This window comes from Loxodonta africana, chromosome 3, assembly GCF_030014295.1.
Source record: "Loxodonta africana isolate mLoxAfr1 chromosome 3, mLoxAfr1.hap2, whole genome shotgun sequence".
NCBI classification, from domain to species: Eukaryota; Metazoa; Chordata; class Mammalia; order Proboscidea; family Elephantidae; genus Loxodonta; species Loxodonta africana.
The window spans coordinates 69,590,829-69,605,610 of NC_087344.1; the positions used below are offsets into that span (position 1 = coordinate 69,590,829).

Sequence of the window (14,782 nt, forward strand, 5' to 3'; positions counted from 1 at the left end):
CAGCTGCTGGGGGAACCCAGTTTGAAAACCTCTCTTTTTTTGGTCCTTTTCCTCTCATATTATCCAGAAGGGGAGGACTCTTGCCCAAAGAGGTGGTCTCAGCCTCGACTTTGGCTTCCACCTGTCATATCTCTATCTCTAGCCCAAACCCTTCTTTCCTGGACTACAGACCCTCAGGCTATCCAACTACCAACTGAACAGTCCTCCTACCAGACAAAACTACCAAAGAATCATTGTGTCCAGAGAAAAATTGATGCCCCATCAATCTGTGCCCCTGGCCATCTTGGTTAATCATTTTTATCCATTTACTCAAGCTAGAACCCAAAGATACATCCTTGACTCCTTCTTCTCCTTCCTGCCCCCAACCAAACCTAACCAGTCACCCAGTCCAGGGTGGTTTACCATGGAAATATCTCCACTGTGCCTGTCTCCTTCCCTCCATCTCCACTGCTTCTGCCTAAATGCTGGCCCTTGTCATATTCAAATTATCGGAGACACTTAACTGGGCCTCCCTGAATGAATTCTAGAGCAGTCAAAGCTCTTTCTAAAATGAAAATGCAATCAGGTCTCCCCTCTTGTTAAAGGCTTCTGATGACCTTCCACCACGCATGGAATTAAGTCCAACGTAACCTAAGCTTTTTAGAACTCGACCCTTACATCACCTTCCAAGCTCAAACTCAGGATCGTTCACCATTGTTCTAGGCTAGCGTCCAGCAAACTTTCTCTGTAAACAGCCCCATATAAATGCATAACCACAAGGGCCACCTATCTCTATTGCAACTACTCAACTACTCCGTTGTGGCAAGAAAGCAGCCATAGACCAATGCATGAATGAATGAGTGTGGCTGAATTCCAGAAAACTTCTATTTATGGACACCAAAATTTGAATTTCATGTAATTTTTAAGTGTCATGAAACATTAGTCTTTTGATTTTTTTCTTCAACTATTTAAAAAATATAAACACTACTCTTAGCTTAAGGCCATACCAACACAGGCTGAGGCCTGGATTCGCCTGCAGGCTATAGTTTGCAGCCCTTGGCTCTTAAGCAAAAAAAAAAAAAAAAAGGCAACGAACCAAACCAGCTGCAGTAGAGTCCATTCCAACATAGGGTGGCCCTACGTCTGCAGAGTACAACTGTGCTCCACAGGATTTTCAAGGCTGTGACCTTTCAGAAGCAGATCTCCAGGCCTTTCTTCTGAGATGCCAGAGTGGGTTCAAATCGCCAGCCTTTCGGTTAGTAACGTAGTGCTTAACCGTTTGCACCACTCAGGGACTCCAGACCCCTGCTGTAGGCACACATAAATATCTGTGATTTTTCAGACCTACCAGTTTCATGCTTTCTTGCCTCTGTTCTACCTGGAGAGCTTCTTTCTATTGCTCTGGCATCTTTTTGAGATCCACATTAAAGTTACTCCATCTTTTTTGGCTTTCCTTAAGTCTCCTGGGCAAAATTAATTGCTCATTTACCTCTAGTCCTAGAACCCTTCATCAGGCCTCAATTACAGCTCTTATCATGCTGTGGACAGTTATAGATTCATGTATATTCCTTTCTTTAAACTGTTCTCCTTCAGAACAGAGGTTGGCCTCATCGTGTTCATCTTTTTGTGCTGTCACATGGTAATGTCACACAGAAAATGCTTGTTAAAGTGAACAGAACTTCCCCCTTTCCAATGGCTAGCTAGAGGCAGTCAGCCTAGAACTCGTGTCTTCTGATGCCCTGTGGTATTAGTTAAAATGGATCTGGCCACTAACGCCTCTCAATTCTGATTGCTCAGAGAGAAGAATGCAATGTGCTACCTTGTAGGTTATTTATCTTTTCTTTATTTTTTGCTTCTCTGGGGGAAAATCCATCAATGCAATTAGGAGTTGGCAATTATTAGTTCTGAAGCGCCATAAATCACTTGAGACTCTAATGCCATAAAGCTGAGCGCAGGTAAACTTGCTCCTGTGAGGATGACTCTCCAGCTGCCCCTGCAGAGCCATTCTTTCAATTTCTCTGCCCAGCTCTGAGCTCCAGGAGGCTGGCTCTGTGGCCTACCAGACAGTAAGGAGCCCATTAGTAAGGCAAGGTGGCCTCTCAGGGAACAGGATAAGGTAGCAGAAGGCCTCTGGAGACCACACCACTGGTTCCCTGGTCCCTGCTTCCATTTGGGTTGGCCCATGTGTTATAGGTTGAATTGTGTTCCCCCAAAATGTGTGTCAACATGGCTAGGCCATGATTCCCAGTATTGTGTGATTGTCCACCATTTTGTCATCTGATGTGATTATCCTCTGTGTTGTAAATCCTAACCTCTGTGATGTTAATAAGGAAGGATTAGAGGCAGTTATATTAATGAGGCAGGATGCAGTCTACAGGATTAGGTTGTGTCTTGAGTCAATCTCTTTTGAGATATAAAAAAGGGAAGTGACCAGAGAGGATGGGTACCTCCTACCACCAAGAAAGCAGAGCCGGGAGCAGAGTGTGTCCCTTGGACCCAGCGTCCCTGCTCTGAGAAGCTCCTAGACCAGGGAAGATGGATGATAAGGACCTTTCTCTAAAACTGACAGAAAGAGAAACTCTTCCCTGGGAGCTGGCACCCTGAATTTAGACTTCTAACCTCCTAGACTGTGAGAGAATAAACTCCTGTTTGTTGAAGCCATCCACTTGTGGTATTTCTGTTATAGCAGCACTGGATAACTAAGATACCATGAGAGGCACGGCAGGAGACTGGAGGGAGAGAGGGAGGAAGGGAGGAGTATGAGATCAGCTTACTGATTCCTCTGGTTCTTCCTCCCCGCACTATGAGTTGAAAGTGGCCAGGCTCTTGCAGGCCACAGCTCTGCCATGAGGTCCCTTTTCCATGGTTCTATCTCTCCCCATTTCAGGCCCTGACCTCTTCAAATGTAGTAGCAGTAAAGGCCCCTCTAATGTTTAGTCTGGGGGGCTCATCTTCCAGGACTATATCAGACAATGCTCTGCTGCTATTCACAAAGTTTTTACTGGCTGATTGAAATTGTCAAGGATTTCATTTTACTTGGATCCACAATCAACAGCCATGGAAGCAGCAGTCAAGAAATCAAAAGACACATTGCATTAGGTAAATCTGCCGCAAAGGACCTCTTTAAAGTGTTGAAGAGCAAATATGTCACCTTGAAGACTAAGGTGTGCCTGACCCAAGCCATGGTATTTTCAATTGCATCATATGCATGTGAATACTGAACAATGAATAAGGAATACCGAAGAAGAATCAATGCCTTTGAATTGTGGCGTTGGCAAAGAATATTGACTATACCATGGACTGCCAGAAGAATGAATAAATCTCTCTTGACAGAAGTACAACCAGAATGCTCCTTAGAAGCAAGGATGGCGAGACTGCGTCTTACATACTTTGGACATGTTGTCAGGAGGGATCAGTCTCTGGAGAAGGACATCATGCTTGGCAGAGTACAGGGTCAGCGGAAAAGAGGAAGACCCTCAACGAGGTGGATTGACACAGTGGCTGCAACAATGGGCTCAAGCATAACAACAATTGTGAGAATGGCGCAGGACCGCGCAGTTTCGTTCTGTTGTGCACAGGGTCGCTATGAGTTGGAACCGACTCGACGGCACCTAACAACAACAACAATGTTTAGTCTCTGGCCTTGCCATTCCTTGTGGGTTCCTTGGGTCGTGCAAATGGTTAATGTGCTTGGCTGCTAACCAAAAGGTTGGAGATTTGAGTTCACCCAGAGGTGCCTCGGAAGAAAGGCCTGTGATCTACTTCTGAAAAATCAGCCATGGATAACCCTGTGGAGCACAGTTCTACCCTGACACGCATGGGCTTGCCTTGAGTGAGAGTTCACTCGACAGCAACTGTTCTTCCCCTCTGTAGCGGGCCCTTCCCTAAACCCTCTTCAGTTAACGCCACGCAGCGTGCCTCTGCCTCCTGCCAGGCCCCTGACTGAGAACTGTCTCTACTACTCTTTTTGGACTGTGTTTACAAGCAGTAAAACTTAGGTTGGTCTTTATGGTTCCAAAGTTTTCATTCTTTTAGAGCTGTGATTCTCAACCAGGGTTGATTTTTACCCCCCACGGGACATTTGGCAATGTCTAGAGACATTCTTGGTTGTTGCAATTGTGTGTATGTTGGGGGTCGGCTACTGGCATCTTATATGTAGAAGCCAGGGGTGCTGCTAAACATCCTACAATGCACAGGACAGTCCCCCACAACAGAAAATTATCCAGTCCACAATGTCTATAGCGCTGAGGTTGAGAAGTCCTCTTTAGGGTCACCGAGTTGCTAAATAATCATTGTGTGCCCTTGTACTGGGTACTCTCAATCTGGAAAACACTAGAAAAAGAAGGTTCCAGAACAGGGTCATGCATTAACAATTGGCACACGCCACAGTAATTAAGCATGTCAGGTCCAGATTAATACTGCTGGAACTCAGCTGCTGACTCCTATATATTATCAATGAGACCAAAGCCAGCTATGGCCCCTCTCTGAGCCTCTCTTTCCTCATCTGTAAAATGGGGTTAATAAGAGTGTCCACCTCACACAACTGCTATTAGACTTGAGTGAAATAATAAATGTCAAGTGTCTGAAGCCTAGAGAGCCCTCTGTAAATGCTGGCACATACTAATACCCAAAAACCTGTTCTGGGCTGTGATGTGGTAGACAGAGAATAAGATAGGGAGGGTCTGTTTTCCAGTTCACGACTAAAACAATATTTTTCAGCTTGTGGGTTATCCCCTGTTGCAGGCTTATAAAGTCAAATTAGAGATTATAATTAGCATTAAAAAATGGAAAAGAAAAATTTCAGGATGCACCACACTTCATAAGGCTATTACTTGGTGACACTTTCCTTTTAGTTCTATAGTTGTACGTGTGTACTGGGTTGTGTTATAAAATGTGTTTTTTACTATGGGGTGACTCAGGTTCAATTCCCAGCCAAAGCACCGAGGGTGCAGCCACTTCCTGTCTGTCACTGGAGGCTTGACTGTTGCCACGATGCTGAACAGGTTTCAGTGGAGCGTCCAGACTAAGATGGGCTAGGAAGAAAGGCCTGGTGGTCTATTTCTGAAAATCAGCCAATGAAAACCCTGTGGATCATAACAGAACATTGTCTGATCCACAACTGATCATGGTGATGGCGCAGGATCAGGCAGCGCTTCATTCCGTCGCACATGGGGTCACCATGAGTCAGGAGCTGGCTAGACGGCAGCTAGCAACACTGAAGGGTGAGACTTAGAAAGCGAAGTTTAAAAGCTACAGGCCAAGGAAAACTTATGTCCACATAAAAACCTACACATGATAGCAGCTTTATTCATAATTGCCAAAAATTGAAAGCAATCGAGATATCCTTCAGTAGACGAATGGATAAACAAACTGTGGTACATCCATACAATGGAATATTATTCAATGATAAAAATAAATGCACTCTCAGGCCATGAAAAGACACAGAGAAAACTTAAGTGCCTACCACTAAGAGAAAGGAGCCAGTCTGCGAAAACTACACGCTACATGATTCCAACTATATGACATTCTGGAAAAGACAAAACTATAGAGACAGCAAAAAGATCAGAAGTTACCAGAGGCCCAGGAAGAAGGGATGAACAGGTGGAGCCCTGGACATTTTAAGGGCAGTGAAATTATTCTCCATGATACTATAATGGTGGCCACATGACACTATGTGTTTGTCAAAACCCACAGAACTGTAAAACACAAAGAGGGAACCCTAATGTAAACTATGGACTTCAGTTAATAATAATGTATAAGTATTGGGTCATTGAGTCCTGGTGGCCCAGTGGTTAAGAGCTCAGCTGCTAACCAAAATGTTGGCAGCCCGAATCCACTAGCCACTCCCTGGAAACTCTACAGGGCAGTTCTACTCTGTCCCACACGGTTGCTATGAGTTGGAATTGACTCAACAGCAACGGGTCTGTTTGTTTTTTTTGTTTGTTTATTTGTCCATCAATTGTAACAAATATAAGATGTGTGCAGGAGGAAGAGAGGATATATGGGAACTCTGTACTTGGTTGCAATTTTTCTGTAGATCTAAAACTGCTCTAAAAAATAAAAAAGCTAAAAAAAAAAAAAAAAAAAGCTAGTGGCCGAACAGGAAAGGAAAGATAACCAAAGTATTCTAAGTGGAGGTCTTGTGAGTTTGTAGAAAGACTCACATAGGCTTACAAATGAATTTGAGTTTCACCACATACAAGCTGTGTGAGCTTGGGCTAGTTCCACAACCTCTCTGAGCCTCAGCTCCCTCAGCTGAAAAATGGGAATGAAACACCTATGTTACTGTGTTGTTGGGAGAATCAAATAGAGCAATGCTTGCACAGTGCCCAGCACAGAGCCTGGTGCACAATAGGAGCGCAATCAGTGTGTGTTCTTTCCCCTGTGATCAGGAGATGTCTGGTCTGCGTTCTTGTTCTCCATTGTCTGGCATCAAACCTTAACCTATTACAATGACAAACAGGCCTTCAGTAATGTAAAATATTAGAAACATCTGGCACTTATTTAATCATACAAAATTATAATATTCCCCTCTGCTTTTCTATTTTGAAAAACACAACGGAGAGATTCAGACAGATGCCCCACTCACACAAAGGCCCAACCTTGAATGCAGAAAGAATGTCTCTAGGAAAGCTCTTGGAGAGTCTTTGTTAAACTCCTCACACCAAGTCGGTTTCTTGTTTATTTTTTAAAAAATTTCAAATGTGTTCTGCCACACAAGGCCAAGTAAATGAGGTCATTCATAAAAGGTTGGCTTAAAACTTAATGCTTCCACCTCTGGAGCTGCTTTTATCCCTGTTTCCAGCCAGGATGTTTGGCCCCTGGGGCCTTGCAACGGGGGCTGGGCCCTGCTCTGTGCCCTTCAAGGTGGGCAGTGCGCCTTGCTGTCTGGGCTGAAACCAGCAGGGGGTTTGGACAAGCAAGCTGCTGAGATTTCATTGTGAAGCCTTTAACTGCTCTCCTCTTGCAATCCAACACTCCTTCCTCAGCACCCCCTCAACGGTGTTTCTGTTTCAATTTTCACACTAATATCAGGCCCGCAGATCCCTGGGAGGTTGGCTGGACTAGTAACCTAAAGGTTGTCGGTTCGAAACCACCTTGTGGCACCAAAGAAAGGCCTGTCAATCTCCTTCCATAAAGATTATCCAAAATCAAAAACCAAACCCATTGCCATCGAGTCAACTCAGAAACCCCTATGCAGCAGTTCTACTCTGTAACATGTAGGGTAGCTATGAGTCTGAATCGACTTTACGGCAACAGGTTATATTTTTGCGTTTAGTTTATCAGGCCCACATTGCAATTATTCCTATGTATGTGAATTTACCACACTGCAACCTAAGCCCACTCCTCTTTTCATTCCCCAGGGCCTTATATAGAGTAAGTGTGCAATACAAGTGTGCTGTTGAATCGATTACAACCACACTTAATTTGTGATTGATAATAGTTAAAGGCTTAATGAGCAAGTTATGAGGTCAACCCTAAATGTTTATTTCCATAAATTTTGTATACTTTGAATAAACTCAAGGTAGAAAAGGAACGTCATCACCCACTCCCATATGCCCATTGGGGTTTTGGATTTTCTCTACGCGATATTGTTAGCTGCCATCAAGTTGGCCCCTGACTCATGGTGACCCCACGCACCATGGAACAAAATGCTGCCCCCTCCTGCACCAACCCCATGATTGGTTGCAGATTGGACTGTTGTGATCCATAGGGTTTTCACTGGCTGATTTTCAGAAGCAGATCGCCAGGCCTTTCTTCCTAGTCTATCTTAGTCTGGAAGCTTCGCTGAAACCTGTTCAGCATCATAGCAACATACAAGCCTCCGATGACAGATGGGTGGTGGCTGCACATGAAGTGCACTGGTGGGAATTGAAGCTGGGTCTCCCATATGGAAGGCAAGAATTCTACCACTGAACCACTGGTACCCCCTTTCCTGTGTTCGCCCATCCTTTTTATAGGTAGCTCTTCGGGTTAGGAAATTCTTCATTATTGGGGCAGAAAGCTGCTTACCTGCAATTTTTGCCCACCATTCCTAGCCTGAAATCTCTTGCAACCAGACAGCTCTTTACAGATTTGAGCATCTTGGCTACCAAAACCATTGCTGTTGAGTCCAGTAACTCTATTGGATGGAACAGAACTGCCCCATGGGTTTCCAAGGCTGCAATCTTTAGGGGAACAGGCTGCCACATCTTTCTCCCATGGAGTGGCTGGTAGGTTCAAACCACTGACCTTTAGGTTAGCTGCTGAGCACTTTAACCCCTGCACCCCAGGGATATTTTGTCTATGCTTATAATACACCCATATTCTAGATAAAATGAAAAATAGTTGGAATGTGGACTGCTCTCCTGCTTTATTTTGGGGTAGGCTAAAGTATGGTGGTTAAGAGGGTGGGTTCTGGACTCAAATGGCAAAGGCTTAGATGACATGGGGCAGCCGGCTTAATGTTTCCAAGCCTCAGCTTCTTCATCCATAAAATGGGGGCGGTGATGGTACTTGGAGTCTCTGGGTGGTGCAAACAGCTAAGAGCTTGGCTACTAACTGAGAGGCTGGCAGTTCAAATCCACCCAGAGGTGTCTGGGAAGAAAGGCCTGGAGATCTACTTCCAAAAGATCACAGCCATTGAAAACCCTATGGAGACCTAGGTGCCCATCAACAAATAAATGGATAAATTGTGGTACATGCATACAATAGACTACTATGCAATTATAAAGAATTATGATGCTTTCATAAAACATAATATGGATGAATTGGGAGGACGTAATGCTGAGTGAAATAAGTTGGTCACAAAAAGACAAATACTGTATGGTCTCACTCTTATAAAAAGTCAAGAATAGGTACACATACAGAAAGCAACTTTCTTTGATGGTTATCAGGATTGGAAGAGTAAGAGGGAATCACTTTTTACACAATAAAAAAAAAAATAGACACTCCTTATTTTTGGTGATGGGAAAGGCAATACCTAACATGAGTGAAGTCTGTGCAACTTGTCCAAGGTAAATGAAGACACTAAGAAGTACACAAGAGTAAGGGACAATTTTAGTAAATGCTGTAACATACAATTTTGCAACAACAATGATAACAACCAAAAAAGTGTGTGTGATTACATAGGTAGATATGTATGCATATATGTGTATAGGAAGGCACATGCACACGTGAGTATATGGGTGTGCACGTATAGGTATGTCTGTATGCACACACACACACACACACACACTTATGTGCGCTGTGTATGTATTTATATATATATATAATAAACCACCTAGGGGGCACAATTATGGATACTTCCTAGACATAATCTAACACCTCTCAGGACTGATTTACAGGGATTGAAGGCTTGGGACCATAGTCTCCTGGGACAACTCGGTCAATTGGCATAATTACAGTTCTTAAAGATAATGTTCTACATTCTAGTTTGGTGAGTAGCATCTGCGGTCTTAAAAGCTTGAAAGCAGTCATCTAAGATACAACTATTGGTCTCATCTGGAACAAAAGAGAATGAAGGAAACCAAAGATTCCAAGAAGAAACTAGTCCACAGGACTAACACCGCACATGAACCACGGCCTCATCTAGCCTGAGACCAGAAGAACTAGATGCGACCCGCTACCGCTATCAACCGTTCTGACCAGGGACACAGTAGAAGGTCCCGGATAGCAAGGGAGAAAAACGTAGAACAAATCGCAAATCCTTAAAAAGGCCAGATTTACTGGACCAGTAGAGACTAGAAGGTCCCCTGAGACTGTCACTCTAAGATACCTTTGAACTTGGAACTGAACCAGTGGTCACCTTTTGTCCAAATAACAGATTGGCTTATAAAATAAACAGTATCACCTGTGGATACTGTTCTCCCTTAAATAATCAAATATATGAGCCCAAATGGTCTCATATATTTGATTATTTACCCTAAAACAAAGACGAGAAGCTAAGGAGGGGCAGGGAAGCTAGATTAATGGAAACAATGAACAGAATGGAAATAATGAGAATGTTGACACATTGTGAAAAATGTAACCAAATGTCATGGAACAATTTGTATAAAAATTGTTAAATGGGAACCTAATCTGCTATATAAAGTTTATAATAGAGTTTCACCTAAAACACAATAAAATATTAAAAAAAAAAATCAAACCCTGTGGAGGACACCTTTACCCTGACACACATGGGGTCGCCATGAGTCGAAGTTGACTCGACGGCAACTGGTTTGGTTTTTAACAGTATTTACCTCACAGGGCAATGAGAAGGATTAAGCAAGATGATACCTGTCAGGTGCCTATAACAGTGCCTCACCCTCAGAAGGCCCTTGGTAAGGATGAGCTGTTATGATTAGCCTGGATCTAAGAAGGGGTGGACAAGTAGGGAAATGTCACAGACCATAAGGCACATACAGAGACCCAGAGGTCTGCAAATAGGAACAGGACAACAGAGGCAAGGACACCCCGCAGCCACAGGGACTCAGTCTGGGGACAGGATGAGCCCTTCCAGGTGTCTTTGCCCTGTGAGCCAAGGATGACGGTGGGTCCTGGGCCCCGCCTACCTTGGTACTGGGCACTGAAGCCGCGCTGCCGGTGGTTGCCGTCCGATGTGAAGTGTAGCCGCAGCCAGTTCTTGCTGCTGATGACAGGGGCTGGGAGGCTGGCTCCTGTGAACCTGTGGGGACAGGAAGCAGGACCAGGTCAGGAGCATAGCTGGGTCAGACAGAGGTCCAGGCATCTGGGAGTCTCCCCACTTCCCATGCCTGCTGGGACCTCAGTCCAGCCTTGGAAGTGGGAAGGGGAGGACTGGCTGCCTCAGCTGTCCGCAGTAGCCTGGGGCCTGAGCAGCTGGAGGGGGGCTTGGTGCGCCCTCCAAGCGCTCATCCTACCCTTAGGTTTCCCTGAGATGCTGAGAGAAGCGGTGGATTCTTCAAGCCTAGAGAAGAGTTCCAGCCCCTCAACAGAGGACCAGCCCTTTTAGCAGCGGTCCAGACCTTCCAGGAGAGTTATGGCCCCTTTCCTCGACACCCCAGCAGAGGTCCTGCTGTCCCTAGCAAGCCCGTCAGGCCCCTAGGAGGTCAGGAGGAAGGACCTGGGGCAACCGTAACAGGCATGTGACTCTTTGTAGGTGTAGGAGCTCTTTCTTGGGTCACTTACCAGGTCCTGATCTCCTCTGGCTCCTCCTCTGCCTTTGCAGCCCTCCCTCACCCCTCCAACTCTCACAGCAGTGCCTCCTCCTCTTCTGGCGGGCCTGCCCTCCTCCTTTAGGTTAGCCTCCTCCAGTCTGGGTTCCAACCTGTCCAGCCTTCCCTGTGACCTACTCCTCCATTCAGTGGGTGGGCAGCGCTGGCAGTCTTGGACCACTGCTACTCCATCTCTTTGACCACAGTCCCCATTCTCTCGCTGTCTCTCCAAGCTGGCTGCTTTTCCTGCCCTGGTCTGGGCACCTGGACCTCTTCCACCATCATGGCACCACCCCAGCCTCTTTATTGACTACCATTCCTAAGCCAACTTCCACGTCAATCAGGTCTTTCCTCCCAGGGTTACTCAGGGTACCAGAACCTCCAGCAGCTCCCCAGTGCCTACAGAGAATGACCTTCCAAACTTTCCAACCTGGCCCTACTTGGTCAGCCCTCCACTCAGTCCTCGCCCTCACCATGTCACTCTGGCTAAGCCCTCGGTGTCCCGTCCCTGGCTCTGCTCATTCCCCTGCCCCTCAGGAATCTCCGCCTCATCTTCTCTTCTCTGGACCACCCCATAGCCTCCTACCTGGAAGATGCCCAGCTTCTTCCCTCTCTTCCTCCCTGCATACACATCAGCTACAAAGACTTCTCATGACTTTCTGTTAGCAACAGGATAGAGTTCAAATTCAAGGCCATTTCTAATTTGGTCAATTCACTCCTCTGTCTTTCCTGTCTGCTCTCATTCCCACACATACACCCTACCTATGTCTCTTATGCATTCCATGCTTTTTCCTTTTCCTGAGTCTTTGTTCTTCCTGCCTGGACTGCTACCTACTTGTATCCCTCTCACCTACGTCACCATGTCTACCTGGAGACAACGTGGGGAAGCCCCTTAAATGCTACATCCCCATGAAAGCCTTTCCTGCTCTCTTTGGCTTTGAAGCCACCAGATTTGGGTTCATATCCAGGCTTTATCGCTTAACTAGAGTGTGACTTTGGACCAGTTACTTAAACTTTCTGGACTGGGAATAAATACCAGCCTGAAGAATTCAGGGGAATATATATGTAAGACCTCATGGGCAAAGAACCTAGCCTAGTATTTGACACATATTAGTTCAACAATGACAATTTTCCTATCCCCTCCTCTGGGATGCCACAGCATTTTATGCAAGGTGTAATTCCGTTAACTAGGTGTGGGTCTCCCTAAGATAACCCTCAAAGGGGTGGCGCAGTTTAGTGGCCAAGAAGCTCAGGCTTTGGAGCGATCAGCTATGTGATCTTAGGAAAATCACTTAAGCATTCAGTAGCTCAGTGACGTCACCTATAAAATGGGGACAATAGTAACCCCTCCCTCAAACGGTTGCAAGAAAAATAATAGTAATAATAATAACGATAATGCTCAAAAAGACCTCAGCACACCAATGTTCATTGCAGCACTATTTGCAGTTGCCTAAAGGTGGAAACAACCTAAATGTCCACCAACAGACGAATGGCTAAACAAAATGTGGTACATACACACAATGGAATATTACTCAGCCATAAAGAGAAATGAAGTCCTGATGCATGCCACCACGTGGATGAAGGACAAATATTGTATGATCTCACTTACATGAAACAGGCAAATACATAGAAACCAAAGCTTATTAGTGGTTACCTGGGATGGGAAGGAGGGGGAAAGAGGGAGTTATTGCATAGAGAGCACTGAGGTTCTGCTCATGGTGGCAAAATAATTCGGAAAGGGATAGCAAAAATGGTTGTATAACATGAAGAATGTAATCAATGCCACTGAATAATACATGCAAAAACTGTTGAACTGGCAAATGTTTTGTTGTGTGTATTGTATTTTTACCCCCTCATCTACCCACACACACAAGACCTTAGCACAGTCTCTGGCAAATAGTAGGCTCTCAGTAAATGACAGGTGCTATTTTATTCCTCATTCCACCACCTAGTACATCACTTGGTACAAAATGGGCGCACCAGGGTCCCATCAGAAAACACAGGTAGCATGTGCACATGAGGATAATTCAAGGAGTTTAATAAATGCACTCTACAAAAGTGAGGGCAGGTTGTAGGGAAAGCCCTGGGCCTGGTAACAGGGGCTCATCACCGTCCTCAGGCCTGGAGCGGGGAAGAGAGGGAATGGTTATCCCCAAATGAGAAAGGGTACAGCCAGTTTTTGAAAATCCTTCTAGAAGGCAGCAAGGAATGAAACCTCTGAACTTACTCCCCTCCTTCCCCTCCTCCAATCTTTGGCCTATGCTCCTATTGATCTAACCCAACTGGAAGCTAGAGGGCAAGCGAGGGTGCTGATGTAGCCCCACAGGTTAAGTTTCTTCAGGTACCGAGCAAGGTGGAGAAGGCTAGGTAGAGGATCTGGAAGGGCAAGTGGAAGAGAGCCAGCATAGCAGGTCTTCATAAATATGTATTAAACAAAGAAACTAACCGAGGAGCTTCACATCCTACACAACTGAGTTCTCCTATCATGAAAATGCTGACACACACCAAACTCCAGGAATATAACCCATATTGCTCTGGTAAGAGCTATTATAGAAACCAATTACTGTATTTCACCAGATTTCGTTTAAAATAGTTTATTACTGGCTGAGTCATTTAAGTTTTCTAAGGAGCCACAAATGGTATTGTGGATTTTTCTTTTCCTCCAGGCCAAATTCAATTCTACCTCAATGATGAAGCTTGGAGGCTATTTACATAAGGAAGTAGAAATAGAGAGAATTTACCTGAATAATTCAGAACCAAAGGCTCTTACTGAAAAATAGAATGAAAGGAGGGTGCTGGGGTCCCAAGAGCAGGATATTAATGATCTCCATTGTCTACACACCAGAATTACAGTGTAACAGGAAGTCAGCCAGGCCTCCCCAGCCCGTTGGGTCTGAGTAGGATTGATTGCTGTAACCCCCAGTTGTAAACTTGGGAAGCCCTATGGACTTCTCCCTGTTGTTTCTATCCCATACCCTTACCCACTCCCAGGAAGCCATTCATCATTAATTCCCAAGGCTCAGAACTCTCAAGACCAGCCTTGTCTGTGTGTGTATCACCTTTTTTTTTTTTTGTTTAATTGTGGTTAAAAAAGAATATATATATAACCTACATGTCTGTCAGTGGGTTGTACTGTGGTGACTTGTGTGCTGCTGTGATGCTGGAAGCTATACCACTCATATTTCAAATACCAGCAGGGTCACCCATGGTGGACAGGTTTCAGCTGAGCTTCCAGACTAAGGCAGACTACGAAGAAGGACCTGGGAGTCTACTTCTGAAAAAATTAGCCAGTGAAAACCTATACATATATTTGGAGCTCTGGTGGCGCAGTGGTTAAGAGTTCAGCTGCTAACCAAAATGTGGGCGGTAAGAATTCACCTTGGAAACTCTACGGGGCAGTCCTACTGTGTCCTATATGGTCCCTATGAGTCAGAATTGACTTGATGGCAATGGGTTTTTCTTCTTTTTTTTTTGGCATATATATCATTTCAACTGTTTTTTTTTTTTTTTTCAGGATGAAATAGTGTCATGAGATAGTGTCATGTCTCTGCTCAAAATCTCCAATAGAAAGGAACAAACTATTTTGATACAGGCAATGATATGGATGACTCTCAAAAGCATTATGCTGAGCAATGGAAGAGTATTTACTG

At 44.9% G+C, this 14,782-nt stretch overlaps 1 protein-coding gene across 1 annotated transcript in view; it reads right to left on the reverse strand.

Annotated features, from left to right (window-relative positions):
* The window catches only part of CSMD2 (CUB and Sushi multiple domains 2), a 797,331-nt gene that overhangs the window by 401,335 nt on the left and 381,214 nt on the right, over nucleotides 1-14,782 (reverse strand). Inside the window, 1 exon segment of the mRNA XM_064281672.1 lies at nucleotides 10,512-10,624. Within this exon segment, the coding sequence (XP_064137742.1) occupies nucleotides 10,512-10,624 (113 nt within the window).